Consider the following 14,506-nt stretch of genomic DNA (forward strand, 5'->3'; position numbering starts at 1 on the left):
TGCATTGATATATTGAGGCCATAACATGATCACAGATGCCTGATCTGTCACATTCAACCCTTAACGGAGCCTTCGAATGAATACATCTATCTATGTATTTAAATATCGTACCGACCGGATACTGAATGAGTAATTGAAGCCCTCCCGTAGTAGTGATCAATCTCGTGTTGCTCGTAAAGCTGTGAGTCTAGACTGAGGACAGGGATCGGCGGCCGCTTATCTGCGCTCGGCATCACCTGCAAATGATCCACTGAATGGAAGCACAACAAACCCGAAGCACCTCTCTCTTAACGGGACTCCCTTTCGGCAGACGCACCCTTGCATGTCCAGGGTTTCTTTTCATTCCGAGTCAGGAGATATAGCCGCTGGACACCAGAAGATCAGACCAAAATCACTGCGGGCCATTGTGGCAAGATAATCCTGTTTGTCAGATAACCAAACTCACTGGAGGATAAGCAGTTGTAAGGCAGCGCTGTAATTTCTGTTGCTACGCTTATTTTTCTTAATTTTCTGCCATTAATTCAGACATTTAAACATTATTTTGTTTACAATTATATATATATATATTATTAAATAAATGATAATAAATGTTAAACTTTTAACGGCCTGGGAAATCACAAAAAGGTGTTTTAGGCTTTTAGTCCATAAGCTTTGAGACAACAGTGTTCAACAATGTTGACAAGCTTACTTTAGGTGGATATATGAAAGTCTTTTTCTTTCTGAAAATCGAACAAAAATATTGATGACTCATCCTGCACTCCTGTTTTTTTGTCCAATCAAATGCTGTTTAGAATGACAACGCCCCTCCCCCAATGCCGGCAAATGACTAGAAAGTATCAAATAATTCAGATATTCCTTATATATTATGCAAAAAGTGCATGCTTTTGACAGTGACATCTAATGTCTGCTCTTTTTAACTGTAAGTGTTGTAGATAATTAAATGGAGGTTAAATGTGTGGCTGTAGCACCTGCAGTGCTAAGTATTTCACTTGACATTGCTAACATGGCGGATGTAGGCTATGTCAGTATATCCATTAATGTAGGCCTATCACACAATACACAAGAGCGTTCTTTAATAGTGGTGGAGAAAAACGTTTTCGTCGAATTTAAACAGAAAGTATGGAAATTCCAAAGCTATGTTATGGCATGCCAAAACAAGGCCTTCCACATGTCCCGCTCAAGCTTCCTGTTTAACTAGGAAATACGTAAACACAAAAAACCTGCCTTAGTCAGGCGATTTTATAGGGTCTTTATGAATCTTCGATTGAGTTGTTAGAAGTTCTCTTTTCAGAATCTAGCAAAATATCACAGCGATTAAATCTAACTGCAAAATCTCAGCGATTAGATACGAAAATATAGGCTAATATTATAGGTTACGGTTACTGAATTGGTCTAGGTATGTTTATTCATGCATAAATCTTGTACGTCTAGGATTTACTATCTATGCAGCTTCCTCTGCACTGAGGTGTTGTGTGAGGGTTTTGAATTCTGTGAAAGTGTTGATTCTGTTTGCAAAGACGACAGACAATAGTTCAATTAAACAACTAAAGCCTAAACCTAAGCTTATATCCACCAAAAACGTATACATTCATTTGCTAGCTTGTAAAAACTATTTTGCTTCAGAAAATGCAAATAACTGCATTTATTAGATATGAAATGCAAACTATGCCACGTAGGCTAATTTGAGAACGCAGTCTTCTGTTAAAATACACGAATTCTAAAATATATAGGCTATACTTAGACATAGGCCTACTTAAAAAAATAGGCATATCTTTGATGATTTTTAATTGCTAAACTGTGTGCAGATCTGATTCGGATTACACCCCATTAAATCGAATGAAATTAAGAAAGCTTAATTTGATTCAAATAAAACAGCTCTTCTTCTGAATGACGACGGTTTGGCGACATACAGCGCATATGATGGTTGCTTTTGGGAGAAATAACGATTCAGATGTCATGGCCAGAGGTCAAAAGCCGCATCTTGGTTCAAATTCCACCACTAATTTAATAATTTAGGTCTAATTAAATAAACGCACACTTAAGCCAAGTTCATGTGTGTATAGAACAAATCTTTAAAGTCTTTACTAATTACAACTCTCCCCTGTCTGTCATTTTAATGTGAAATGTCAAAGTATTTAGCTAACCTTTAGTTTATAAATCGAAACCTAAAACACATCTGACTCCTAAACCAAACAACTAATAGCCTACATGTCCCTTTATGGAAATGTCTTGTCATTTCATACATTCAAGCTTAATTTATTCCTTACAATTAATTTAAAACTGTCACAATAGTCCAGCTCAAACCTTTAAATACAACGAAATAATCTATATCCAAATATATGTCGAAGCTGAGAACAGGCAAAAGATTCGGAGTTTGCAAGAACATTCAATAGCCTAAAATAATACATTTCGTATATTATGGGTTTAATAAAAAACAACTAAATTGTCAAAAGTCAAAGTATAGGGGAAATAAATTATTGCAATGTAACAATAGCCTATTAAGTTTAACGTTACAGGCTACACAAAATGCAGCAAAATAACTCGACATTTTTCTTAAACACAAATCTAACTTTCATTTGTTTATCGGTTTAGTGAAGCAAACATTTAAACAAACAAGCGCTATTTAAATAAAACCTCGAAGCGTTTTATCATGAACAAAACCCCGTAATATAGGCTGATAAAATAATTGTCTGAAATTTGCCATTGCATCACCTTTTTATTTTAGACATATTCCAACACTGAGAAGTCATTTTGACAATTGTTAATTATTAAAAATGTTAATTACATTGTTAATTGTTATAACATTGTTATTGTAGCTACATCTATAAAAAAAACTTTAGAATGCCATCATAAAAACGCGTTTCTTCTTCACAGCCGCGTTTCTTAATTAAATTTAGAAAATAAGATAAATATTTCAGTGAATGCAAGAGACATTCAGACAACAGATTTAGCAATCAAATTCATGATTCATTAACTGACAGGACGGAAAGGGCCACAGGGTTCCTCTGTTCCTCTGCCAAAATCACGAGAACGTCTAGATCTCAGATGGTTTCGGATTGGCAAATAACGGAATGGTCTATAAAACAGCTCCCATTCAAGTTGTCACAAATACACCCACTTCCATTTCAAAGCCCATCATCTAGATCTCACATAAAATGCATTCATTTTACTGGATTGAATCTAAAAGCAGTGTTTAAAAAAAGTCTCGGACAATCCAAGTGACTTTAAGTGATATATCATCCCCCTCCCCCCCCTCCTAACATTTGAACATCCAGATTTGGAGTAGAACTGAAGGTCTTATGACACTGGAAGTGAGTCTGACCCAGAGGCTCCAGTGCATGTTGACACAGTCATGTATTGAGTGACTCACTCAGAGCTGCAGTGAGTCACACAGGTAGAAAAGACAGTAGTGTGTGTGAGAGAAGGATGGGACGGAAGAAAGCGGGCTGTTTGTGGTGCCCCGGGGCCAGCGAGGACCATGGTTACGTGGCCACAACCCTTTTACAATGCCGTTTTAACCCACATTTCAGGTTCCGGCTCCACTGCCATTTCACTGTAAAAAAAAGTTGCCGCCTTAAATTAAGTACAATCAACTTAGTCATTTCAACTTAAATTCCATTAAACGGACTTAATAAATACATATGCTCTCAATTTTTTAGAGAAATGTTCTTATAACTCTTCTACATAACATCCCAATTGCATGGGAGTATAAAATAGTGTGATTGTAAATATATTTCATGTACAATATTTTAGAATCTAAAAAGTCTAAGATCACATTGGGTCTGAGATTTTAAATGTAATGTAAACCTGGAAATAAACAAAGTTGTAGGAATTTAAAAATGTTAAGCAAAGAAACGGTATGATGTCAATTTATAAACAATAATTCAGATGCTGCATTGTTTCTAGCTCTCTAATCACACGAACAAACCTGAACTCCTTTGTATACAGATGGTCTTGCTTCCATTAAAGCTCATGATGCTCTTTAGATCGTCTCAAATCATGCCGGAGAACACGATCATCAGGTTTGACAAACTTCATGATATTAAGGCAAAAGGGAGTCAAACCAAATACTAAGACATTCTAAACATTTTACGTTACATTTATTGCACAATTGCTTACCGTATATTGATAAATGAAAACATTAGTATTAAAAAAAACAATTTCATCTCTGACTTTTGGATCCTGCTGGTCCAAAAACATATTCTGGTAAACAATATTTTATCCTCTGTTACAAATGAAAGAAAAACTTCGATTGAGCAGTATTAAATATTTTATTAAACTCATCCGTTTCTTAAATTAAACTTTTAAGTGCTTCAATACACTAAGAAAAATGACAAAACAGGTTAAGGGGGGGGGGGGGGGGGTGTTGAAATAGTGTATAAATTACAGTATAAAAAAGAGAACAAGCAAAGAAACACAACAACAAAAATTAAAAAATCATAACACGTCAGCTACAGGAAGAAATCTTCCTCTTTATGCATTGAAAAATATGAAAGATGAAAACCGACGGATGAGGTAACTCGTCATTCTGCCTAAATTAAATGAGGGCTTCAGTTTATTCTACTTCATTCCCCAGTATCTTTTTATTTACAAAACAACAGAATATCAGTCAAACTCAACCGTTAAACTAGATTATCTTCTGTGAAAAACAAAAATCACTGAATGTGTCCAAAAATGTATTTACGGTAAAATCCTGTAAATGAAACTATTTGTAAACATTCTATTGCTCATAAACACGTGTATGACAAGTCAGTTTTTTTTCAGTGCGCTAATATATATGCTAATATACAGTTACTGGAAAACCACTAGGAATGACTCACTACTGATTGACGGCTTCGATGGAGGTCTGATGACTGTCTTCATTTGTACCCTAAACCCCCTCCAGGACAGTTTTGCATTGTGGAATATACATGTCAATGTGTGTAATGTGCTTCTGTAAATGACTGCACTCCTCCGCTCACTCCTCCTGCTTCTTGAGGAAGAACTGGAGTGCGGAGTCCCACTGGTCTCTGGGGAAGCGGTTGGACAGCTCGCAGTAGTTCAGAGGAGCCCAGCCCTTCTCTGATGGGGAGAGATCAGAGGTTTAACACTGACACAGGAAGTAAAGCATTGAATCAATGCCAGACAGAAGGAGCCTTTTGTGAGCAATAAAGCCATTTATTTTTAACTAATGCACTTTAGAACAGAATATGGGGATTTCTGGATGCATTTCACAATTGTAAATATTTAGACAGTTAATCTAATTTAAAATGTATATTATGTATATTTAAGCGTAATTTAAATATGTCTAAAGCTGGATATCGTCAGTCGTGTATGCAAAGATATATTGAGATTTCATATGGATGACTTGGTTTTCCTCAAATTTGGTGAATATAGTCCTCACCTGGCTGTGAAGCTTTGCTGTCCGATTGGTTCTCATTGGTGGCACAGTCCTGGATTACACAAAATTAACAGATTTGATCATTTATTCCATTTGGTGACGCTCGTGAAGCCATTCTCTTATCCCAGATAGATATTCACTATGGAAGCTTGTTTCCACCACTGAATAAAAAATAAAAGAGGTAATTGCGACTTTTTATTTCACAATTCTGACTTTTTTTCTCACAATTGCGTGATATAAACTCGTAACTGCAAGTAAAAAGTCCGAATTGCGTGATATAAACTCGTAATTGTGAGAAAAAAGTCAGAATTTGCGAGATAAAACCTGTAATTGCTATAAAAGTCAGAATCGCAGGAAAAACGTCAGAATTGAGAGATATAAACTCGCAATTGCGAGAAAGTCAGAATTGCGAAATAAAAATCAATTGCGAGAAAAAAGTCAGAATTGCGAAATATAAATCAATTGCGAGAAAGTCAGAATTGTGAAATATAAATCAATTGCGAGAAAAAAGTCAGAATTGCGAAATATAAATCAATTGTGAGAAAAAAGTCAGAATTGCAAAATTAAATAAGTTGCGAGAAAAAAGTCAGAATTGCGAAATAAAAATCAATTGCGAGAAAAAAGGCGGAATTCAGAGGCGGAAACAAGCTTCCATAATTCACATACAACTAAAAGTAAATAATTTGTATAATGATTCCCCTGAAAAGTGAAACACTGTGCATTGGCTGAACCAATAGGGTTATTTAGGGGCAGGACAACGGTGTTTCGACCAATGGAAGATGGGATAAGTGTTCAGAGAAGTCCGTTTGAAAAATGGTTTGGTTTTTTGCCATTCAGTTTGGCTATGCAAATTATTACAAACTTCAGATAAAATTATTTAAGGACCAAATTTCCTTTTTATTAAGTTTTGGATAAAGCTTTTTGTCAATCTCAGCAACTGATGTCAAGTTGCAGGACATCGTCAGTCTTTCCATTGTTTGAATAAGTTGACGATTCCCTGTCTTTGTTGGAGTAAGAGCTAATCTCTCTGTAAGTAATGGCAGCGGCGATGTAGTGTGGAGAGCGCTGTCGGGAAGAAGATGAAGGGAGAGGGTGTTTACTGGAGGCTCAAGTAGTGGCAGGTAAATCCACTCAAACAGACAGAGGAAACCATCCATCTGAGCGAAGGAAGCTGCTTCTTTTAGGGGGGCGTTGGGGCACTAGAAACTAAAAGGTCATGGGTTCGATTCCCAGGGAATACACCATTAACTTAAATTCACTGCAAGTCGCTTTGTATATAAGCCAAATGAATACGTTTACAATGTAATTGTATCTCACATTTCTGACCTTGTTTCTAGCAACTAAGTGAAAAAAAAGAAAGAATTGCAAGTTATAAAGTCAGAATTGTGAGATAAAATTTTTTTTTTTTAATCAGTGGTAGAAACAAGCTTTGATAATTCATGGACAACTAAAAGTAAACCATTTGTATAATGATTCCCCAGAAAAGTGAAACACTGTGCATCGGGTTATTTTGGGGGCAGGACTATGTTGTTTTGACCAATGGAAGATGGGATAAGTGTTCAGAGAAGCTCGTTTGAAAAATGTTTCGATTTATAACTGTTCTAAAATATGCCGTATGTTCGCTAGGATAAGAGAAAGTTATTTTAAAATATCAGAAATTTTGAAATTCTGTAACGCATATATTGGATTTTATTGATGAATCTACTAGGAACATATTTGCAAAGGTTTCTTGAGTAAAACTGAAGTGGAGTTGTGTCCATCCAAGCTGCAAATGTATGCGAAAAATCGAAATACCGCATTTTTGCGAATAAACTGCTGCTTTAATCCCATGTGTCCCGAGATTTATTCAGTAAATGTGTTTCCAATCACTGAGTTGTTTTGCAGTTGCAAACTGCTGTCCGTGTGAACACACAGGAATAGAGTTTGAGGACATGAGTTGCATGAGTGGTGGTGTGTATGAAGGTGCGATTTACCTGTATGAAGGTGGCCAGCAGCACACAGCTCATTTCCTGTTGCAGGATGGCCTTGTTCTGCAGGTTATTGTAGCAGGCGCAGATGAGCGAGGGGAAGAGCACTTTGATGAGTCGCGGGTGGCTGAAATACTGGAACGGCAGCTGACACAGTTTCTGCAACACGCTGGGCTGGCGGCCAGACTGCACATTCACCTGGAACACACACAGTGACAGTGCGTGCGCACACACGCAACCAGTGAGGCCAAAGCCACAGCCAGCTGTAAATCAACCCGCCCCTCTCTGCCCGTCCCACACGTAAATCTGCCACTAAAACAACACACAAACAGCCATTAAGAGGAGAAATAGAGGGCAGTGCCTCCCAGCGCACAATTACACTCCATAAAACACAGACAGGGATGCCTCATCCACTTCTGCTGAGCGTGTACGCTGAACACACACAGGTTCAGATTTGCCCCATGGGAGGACACACTTGAGCTCCGTTCCAAAACCTAGTGAGCTCCCTCGCTCGCTATCCACTTCCTACCTAGGCAGCATCGAAATGGACATAGAACCTCATGAGTGACCAATTTGGAACATTTTATATAGGTAGTAACTCATGTTACACAAATTGCGCACAGGAGACTCAATTTGGAACTGATTTCAATCTGCTTGTTAAGTCTGATGTCAATCGTCACCGTTTCTGTAGTCTCAGTCCCGCCCACGGACCGCTGGCTGAACGTCTGATGCATATGGCACAAGTAACTGGAAACATTTCAGGATTTAAGAAGTCGTCATCTGATTGGTTGAATTCTACAGGATGTCCGGGAGACGCGTGTCGCGTTGCAGTGATGCCAAACCCCCTCATGGAAGAAGAATATCGTCGTGTTTACAACTGTGACAATGAGCGCTTATCAGGATCAACTAAACGCTGGATTTTCAAAAGTATGTGAAGTATGTAAAGTTTGCGGCATAGACTTTTAATATACGTCCAATAGTTTTACACACCGGTCTATTATTGTAGGGACACCAATGTTATATATTCTAACACCCCTAAACATGACGTGGAACAAAACAAACTGTGATTGGTTGCTTTACATGTCAGTAAGACGGCCTCTGGGCGGTCCTTGGCCAATGAAAGCTGCTATGGAGTCCAGGCCTTCTGCCGTCAGACTGAAAATCTGGCTATGCGAGACTATCAGATGCCAAAACCAAACAACAAACAACACCAAAACACACTACCGAAAAATCATGATTCTAAACTTTATCTCCATACCGAAATCTCAGATGGCCAAACCATGATTTATCTTTTAGGAATTGTTAAAATGTGTGTCCAGGATGCGATATGAATAAATAATGCTCATAAATGGCTGATGAAATAGTATTCTCAATTGAAGACCTTGAGTCTCAAAGAGACCTTGATCCAGAATTTTTTCTTACATCACGATAGAGTTTGGCGGTAGCATGTTGCTATGCTAACAGCTCAATATTTTGACAAGTTCTGAACTATTATACCGAACTATTTTTTTATCAGCAAAAGTCAATTTTGAATGAAACATTTTTGGAAACATTTTTCCCCATCTCTGCCATTATGGATTTTGGACACAAATGTTTGTTGCTCACTGAGGTTCAAGTCACTGCAACCTCTCGTCACAACCTTTGAGAACCATCTATTCTATATTAAGGTCTATAACATGCTGAAATGCATGTTTGTCGGTCAGGTTTTGGAGTTGAACCTTGTGCAAAACATGCAAACAAGCCCAGTTCCACTTTAATAAATGAAGTAATACCAGTAATGGTGTTCGTACCGGGTGTATAGCCCTCATTTATCACTGCCTTCAATCACACCGTCAAAATCGGCCCACCCCTTAGAATTAAAACCAAATCACAGCAGGCCTGGACTGATTAAACGCAGTGCCTGGGATGGAAAAAAACGAGGCACAGCCCCTAAATGCTACAAGCTTCCGACCGGGTTGGGAAGCCTGGGAAGGTCCTCGGCTCCCGGGAAGGGAACCAGAGAGTTGGGAGGTCAGCACAGTAAATCCTGACTAGAGGGATTTGGGGGAGAAAGATGAAGAGAGGGAGGGGGCGTTAAACAGTCCCTATTACAGGTACACACATCCGTCCATTGCTGCTCGGCCCCAAATGCAAACCATAAGGGAGGGGAGTGACATTCCCTGGGAAAAGGGTGACATAAATTACCAGGATTTACAAGATTTTAAAAATACTCTTAACAATACTCTTTCCATCGCATTCTCCACTTTAATAATACCCCTCGAGGGTTTAAGTGCATGACAACCAAAGCGATAACTCACTACTTTTATCATTTAAAAGGCGAAGCGCCTCAAAATGTAGTTCTACAGCAGTGTTCAAAGGCTTGAGGTCCATGTCACTCTGAATCAGGAACTGTTTAAAGATGCCTGACCAAAACAAGTAAAAAAACCCACAGTGGAGCACTTTAATTGGACTCAGAGTTGGAGTGAAGACTAGTCCCGGATTGTCCGGCCTCAGATGACCAACAGCACGATTCAGAAGCTTTTTGCAGGGTTGAAATGAATGCTCTCGCTCTGCTACTATGGAACAAATGGTGCAAAACATCTGGTTGTTTTCAGCGTAGGAGCTGCGTAGTGTCAGAACGGTGGGTGAGATGAAGGAGGGTCTTTTTTCGGCCAAACGCAGAGAGTACAGAATCAATCTCTCCCATCAGTCCTGGACAAGACTAGGGAGTGGTAGAGATACTGCTGTATTTCTTATCATTCATGAGACTGGTAAAAATTACAATGCTGCAGACACATCGGGTACCCGTTTACCTCATGGACCCTTGGCACCTTCAATGGATATTCAGATCCTTGGACCGATTAGATTACTTATACAACAAGCTGATAACATGCAAGGTAAATGCAAATGAATGTGAAGAACTTCTCATAGGAAGTTCTATCAGTGAAACGATTGGGAAGTTATTTTACACATCATAGTTGAGTTGTCAATATGTTGATTTGCCGCCTTAAAATCAGTATTTATAAATTTAAACTGTTCCGACTGTTATCTGCGTTTTGTTCTACATGTAAACACACTCAATGGGCTTCATTCATAAAACAAGCAGAACAAATTTGTTTAAATCATTCTTTCCCAACATGAGAGAGCACAAGTGCGTGTCCATCTGTGGGGGTGGTGGTTTAGTGGACATTCAGCCCACAAATCACGCAGCCATCTCATAATCCGTCAGCATGCGGTGCTTCATCTTCACACAACTAAACAATGAGTCCCCTTCAAGTGTCCACTGAGGGGAGACGTACAGCACTGAGAGAGCAGAGGTTACCCACCGCCCCAACCCAGGCAAAGAACTCACCCGCCTCTCCCTGGCCGAGAGAAATGACCCTGCCCCTAACCGGCCCCAAACTTGGATTAAGACCTCGGCCAAGTCCTCCTGTACCAGCGTCTGCTGAGGTATCCCTTTAGCAATTGACACCATAAAAGCAACGGCATGCGTTTGAACTTGCGATTCCGGAGCGATCCCTCCCCCGCTTTAACACAGATGGCCATAAAGAAAGGAAGAGACAAGGCCTAGTGTTGGTCTTAAGTAGAGAGCACTGGAGTTTTCATATAGGGCCACGCTTTTACGGGCGGCCCATTACATAACTCCCGGCCTGTCAACTGAAAACAAAGGGAGCATAAAGTTAACGCAGTGAAACGCAAACATGCACACTATGAGCGGCTCAAGGTGAAGAGGAAGGAGACCTGTGGGCCAGGGGTTTGTTCTTTGATGAAGACTTGATAAGACGGCGGAGGAGAGACGAATGCCGACAGTAAAATAGACGGCTGTTAGTGTGTGTGGAGCCACGCCGATAAAAAAAAAATAGACGATAGAAATTGTGAAATCTATTGTGAAATGTGTATTAAGACTATATCCAGGAAACAAAATGATTCCTGGGTTACTGTACAAAGTATTTCTCAATAAAATAAATAAATTATGAATTTTGGAAGTTGGCCATTGAGAATTATTACAAACATGACCGTCATGAAATCTAATTTACATGAGGAGGGACGCTACATTTACATAAAAATAATAACTAAATCTATTCGGAAACTGAAACCAAACACCAAAGGGCGGAATATATTTTCATAATTTTTCAAAGCCCACAGATATGATGTCCCTTTTAAGGGACTCCATTGCAGCCATACATTTTCATGAATAAATACTGTGAAAATGTCAAATAAATGTGTGTAAAATAATAACTGGAAAATATTAACTTCCCATTAAGCTGACCCAAGAGAAACAAAACTGTCTACATAAATATAAAATAATTAAATAATTCTAATAAATTAGAATAAAACAAAGCAGACTGAAACGATTATTGTTGCACTTTATTATTTCAGATACTTTTTTTTTTAAATAAAAAAATGTACATATTATAAATAAAATTTAACCCACCAAAGTGGCTAGTAGAAGTGACTGCGTTACACGCCACTGCAAAAATCCACTCGCATTTAGCGGGTGTTAATGTCAAGCCCTGCTAGTGCATGAGAAAGCTGTATGGACATTGAAATAAATCTGTGTTGCTTTCGTGTGGAGCGTAAAACTGGCCTAAGTGTTGTTTTTCAATATAAATGGGAGGAGATGACGCAAGTGTCCCATGCTGCCAAGACACCTCAGCAATTTTTCGTTGGACCAGGGATGTCCGCTCTTTCAAAACTACAAATCTATGGCTCTGCCTTAAAGATGAACCAAACCGAGAGGATGAGAGAACGTTCACGTCACTGATAAGACAGGAGGTCTGCCTACATACTAGGATGCAAAGAGAGCTCTCAGAAGAGGAAGTTATGGCTGAAAGGCCTTATCTGAACAACGCCTACCGCCCCCTCTTAACCATCCATCCAGACAACCTGACGGCGACTGGTACACGGGCGTAAACAGAAAATTAAAAGACAAAAAAAAAAAAATCTGTTGGTTTTCTGCTCTCAAAGCAGAAAGAATGTTTCTTTGTCATGAAAACACTATAAAAACGGCTCCGGTCGGCAGTGTATTGGCAAAGGATCACTGACTTACTACTGTTTGCTTAATAAATCAAGTGTCATCTTCGATCCTGCGAAAGATAATCTTTTCTTCTGGAGAAGACATCCGGACCTGGATCATGCTCAAACACAGCATTAGATGCAAACGGAGCCTTAAACTCGGAAAGATTTATGGGCAAACAAACAAAATGAAACGGGCGAAACCCGGAAAAAAAAATGAACGGTACGTTCGCACCTGAATTCACCCTTTAGTTTAGGGTTAGGTCATAAATATTCCTCACTGCCGTCAATCACATCTGTCCGCCTGCTACGTTTACAATCCCTGTTGCAAGAAAATCAACGACGTTTGGTGAGTTTTAATAACACTATCCCACGGTGGTCGGGTCATTTAATCAAAGAGGGTTGGGTTATCAACCGGGGTAATGGACCGTCGAAGGAGGTGTTTCAACATCAGTTAAACTAGGATTAGAAGCCCAGGAACAACACTAGGGGTTTGAGGGCAAAGGAGATAGCCCTGCACTCACTTGTAGGGAAGAATCAGACACGTGAAGGAGAGATAGAGAAAAAGAAGGGAGTGAGAAGATAAGACAAGTGAGTGTGGTGGATTGGCTCAATCTGGCACTTTTGGTGGTGTAGGGGCTACAAGCTAAAAGGGTTGTTAGCCTTCACCTCGCTATCGTCGCTAAAACACCAAGTGTATATAGATAATAACATTTTCGCCTGGAAGAACCTACAAGATAAAAGAGGAGGAAGTTTGATGACTGTCAGGACAGGAGTCCAAACAGAAATGTGAATTATGGCCATTTTAACTTAGAAATGCACATTTTTGCCTTCAGAATCAACTAATTATGTGATCTAGTAGATTTGAATTAGCACTAAGTAATTGTTGGTCCACAGTTTGACTACCAAAACACAAACAAAAAAACGTAACTACAAATATATTTAAAGTACTCAACATGAAAATTCAAAATGATTTGTTATTCTTGTAACCTTGAAAATATGATTTACACCTTAAAACAATAAGTAATTGGTTGGCTATTGTAAAATATTTGTTCTTTTCCATCACTTTTGATCAAATTAATGCATCCTTGCTGAATAATAGTAAGCATTACTTAAAAAAAAATGATTAAAAAAATCTTACTGACCCCAAATGTTTGAGCAGTAGTTTATGAGACATCAGCTAAACTACAAAATCATATCTTTGACTGTTACAAAGACATTTTAAATTTGTGTTACCATTCTCTGAAGAATTGTTCACAATAAGACCAGGAATGTGTGTTAAAATGGTAAACAGGCTAAACTTTGTTTTCATGTTGACTTTAAACCATATTAAAAAGGAATTTCTCTTTGCTGTTGGCCATCATTCAAAAGCCTTGAGTACAAACAACAAACAAACTTCCTATCAGCTATGACTGCATCTCTAACACTCTGAATGGCTCTGTGGGTGAGGGTCTGAATAATATCCATGTGGAAAGAACAAATGTCCCCCAGTAGTTTTTCCCTGCCTTTATGAGCTGCATTATTTCTCAGATGCACACATGTAAACACAGGCTGGCTGAATCACTGCGAGACAGAGCAGGGTCAGCGCCGTCTTTGTCTTCTGCCAGTGCTTACATTAGTCTGAAAAAGTCAAATATTCCCGCTCCAGTCTCCATTTATCCTGTACGAGGGCCGTGTGGATATATACCAGGGCCCCTGACACTGGCAAGTATCCGACTGGAGAGGGGCGGGGCCGCAGTGCCAAGTTCTACGCTGATGTTTATGTCATTTAATTCAGTGTAAATGTGTTGAAGTGCTTTTCGCGATTGGTTGGTGTTGCTGCAGGCATACTGTATATTTAGTTGATGGGAAAAATAACAAGGAAGAGAAAATTACTCAATGTGGTTGATTTTGAAATTTAGCAGGCATCCATAGCAGTCATTTTTCTCTGCCTTGTCATTTTCTCCATCAAAATAAAAACAATATGTTAAAGACTATACATAACATTTATATATAGTGTGTTTATATATATATATATATATATATATATATATATATACACACACATACACACAGTATGTATACACACACACACACACACAGCACACACCCGTTCGAAGTTTTGGGTAGTTTTTATTTTATTTCTTTGAATGTTGAAAATTCTCTTATGCTCACCAAGGCTACA

At 38.8% G+C, this 14,506-nt stretch overlaps 1 protein-coding gene across 5 annotated transcripts in view; it reads right to left on the bottom strand.

Annotated features, from left to right (window-relative positions):
* Nucleotides 1-4,252: 4,252 nt before the first annotated feature.
* Nucleotides 4,253-14,506, bottom strand: part of scaper (S-phase cyclin A-associated protein in the ER) — a 109,225-nt gene continuing 98,971 nt past the window's right edge. For all 5 annotated transcript variants that reach the window (XM_056264978.1, XM_056264976.1, XM_056264979.1 and 2 more), the window contains 3 exons: nucleotides 7,354-7,545; nucleotides 5,384-5,432; nucleotides 4,253-5,061 (listed from right to left, as the gene is read on the bottom strand). In XM_056264978.1, the coding sequence (XP_056120953.1) occupies nucleotides 4,958-5,061; nucleotides 5,384-5,432; nucleotides 7,354-7,545 (345 nt within the window). In that variant the 3' untranslated portion in view covers nucleotides 4,253-4,957. The remainder of the gene's footprint in view (nucleotides 5,062-5,383; nucleotides 5,433-7,353; nucleotides 7,546-14,506) is intronic.

This window comes from Rhinichthys klamathensis, unplaced genomic scaffold (assembly GCF_029890125.1).
Source record: "Rhinichthys klamathensis goyatoka isolate OS25496 unplaced genomic scaffold, OSU_Roscu_1.1 h1tg000228l_1, whole genome shotgun sequence".
NCBI classification, from domain to species: domain Eukaryota; kingdom Metazoa; phylum Chordata; class Actinopteri; order Cypriniformes; family Leuciscidae; genus Rhinichthys; species Rhinichthys klamathensis.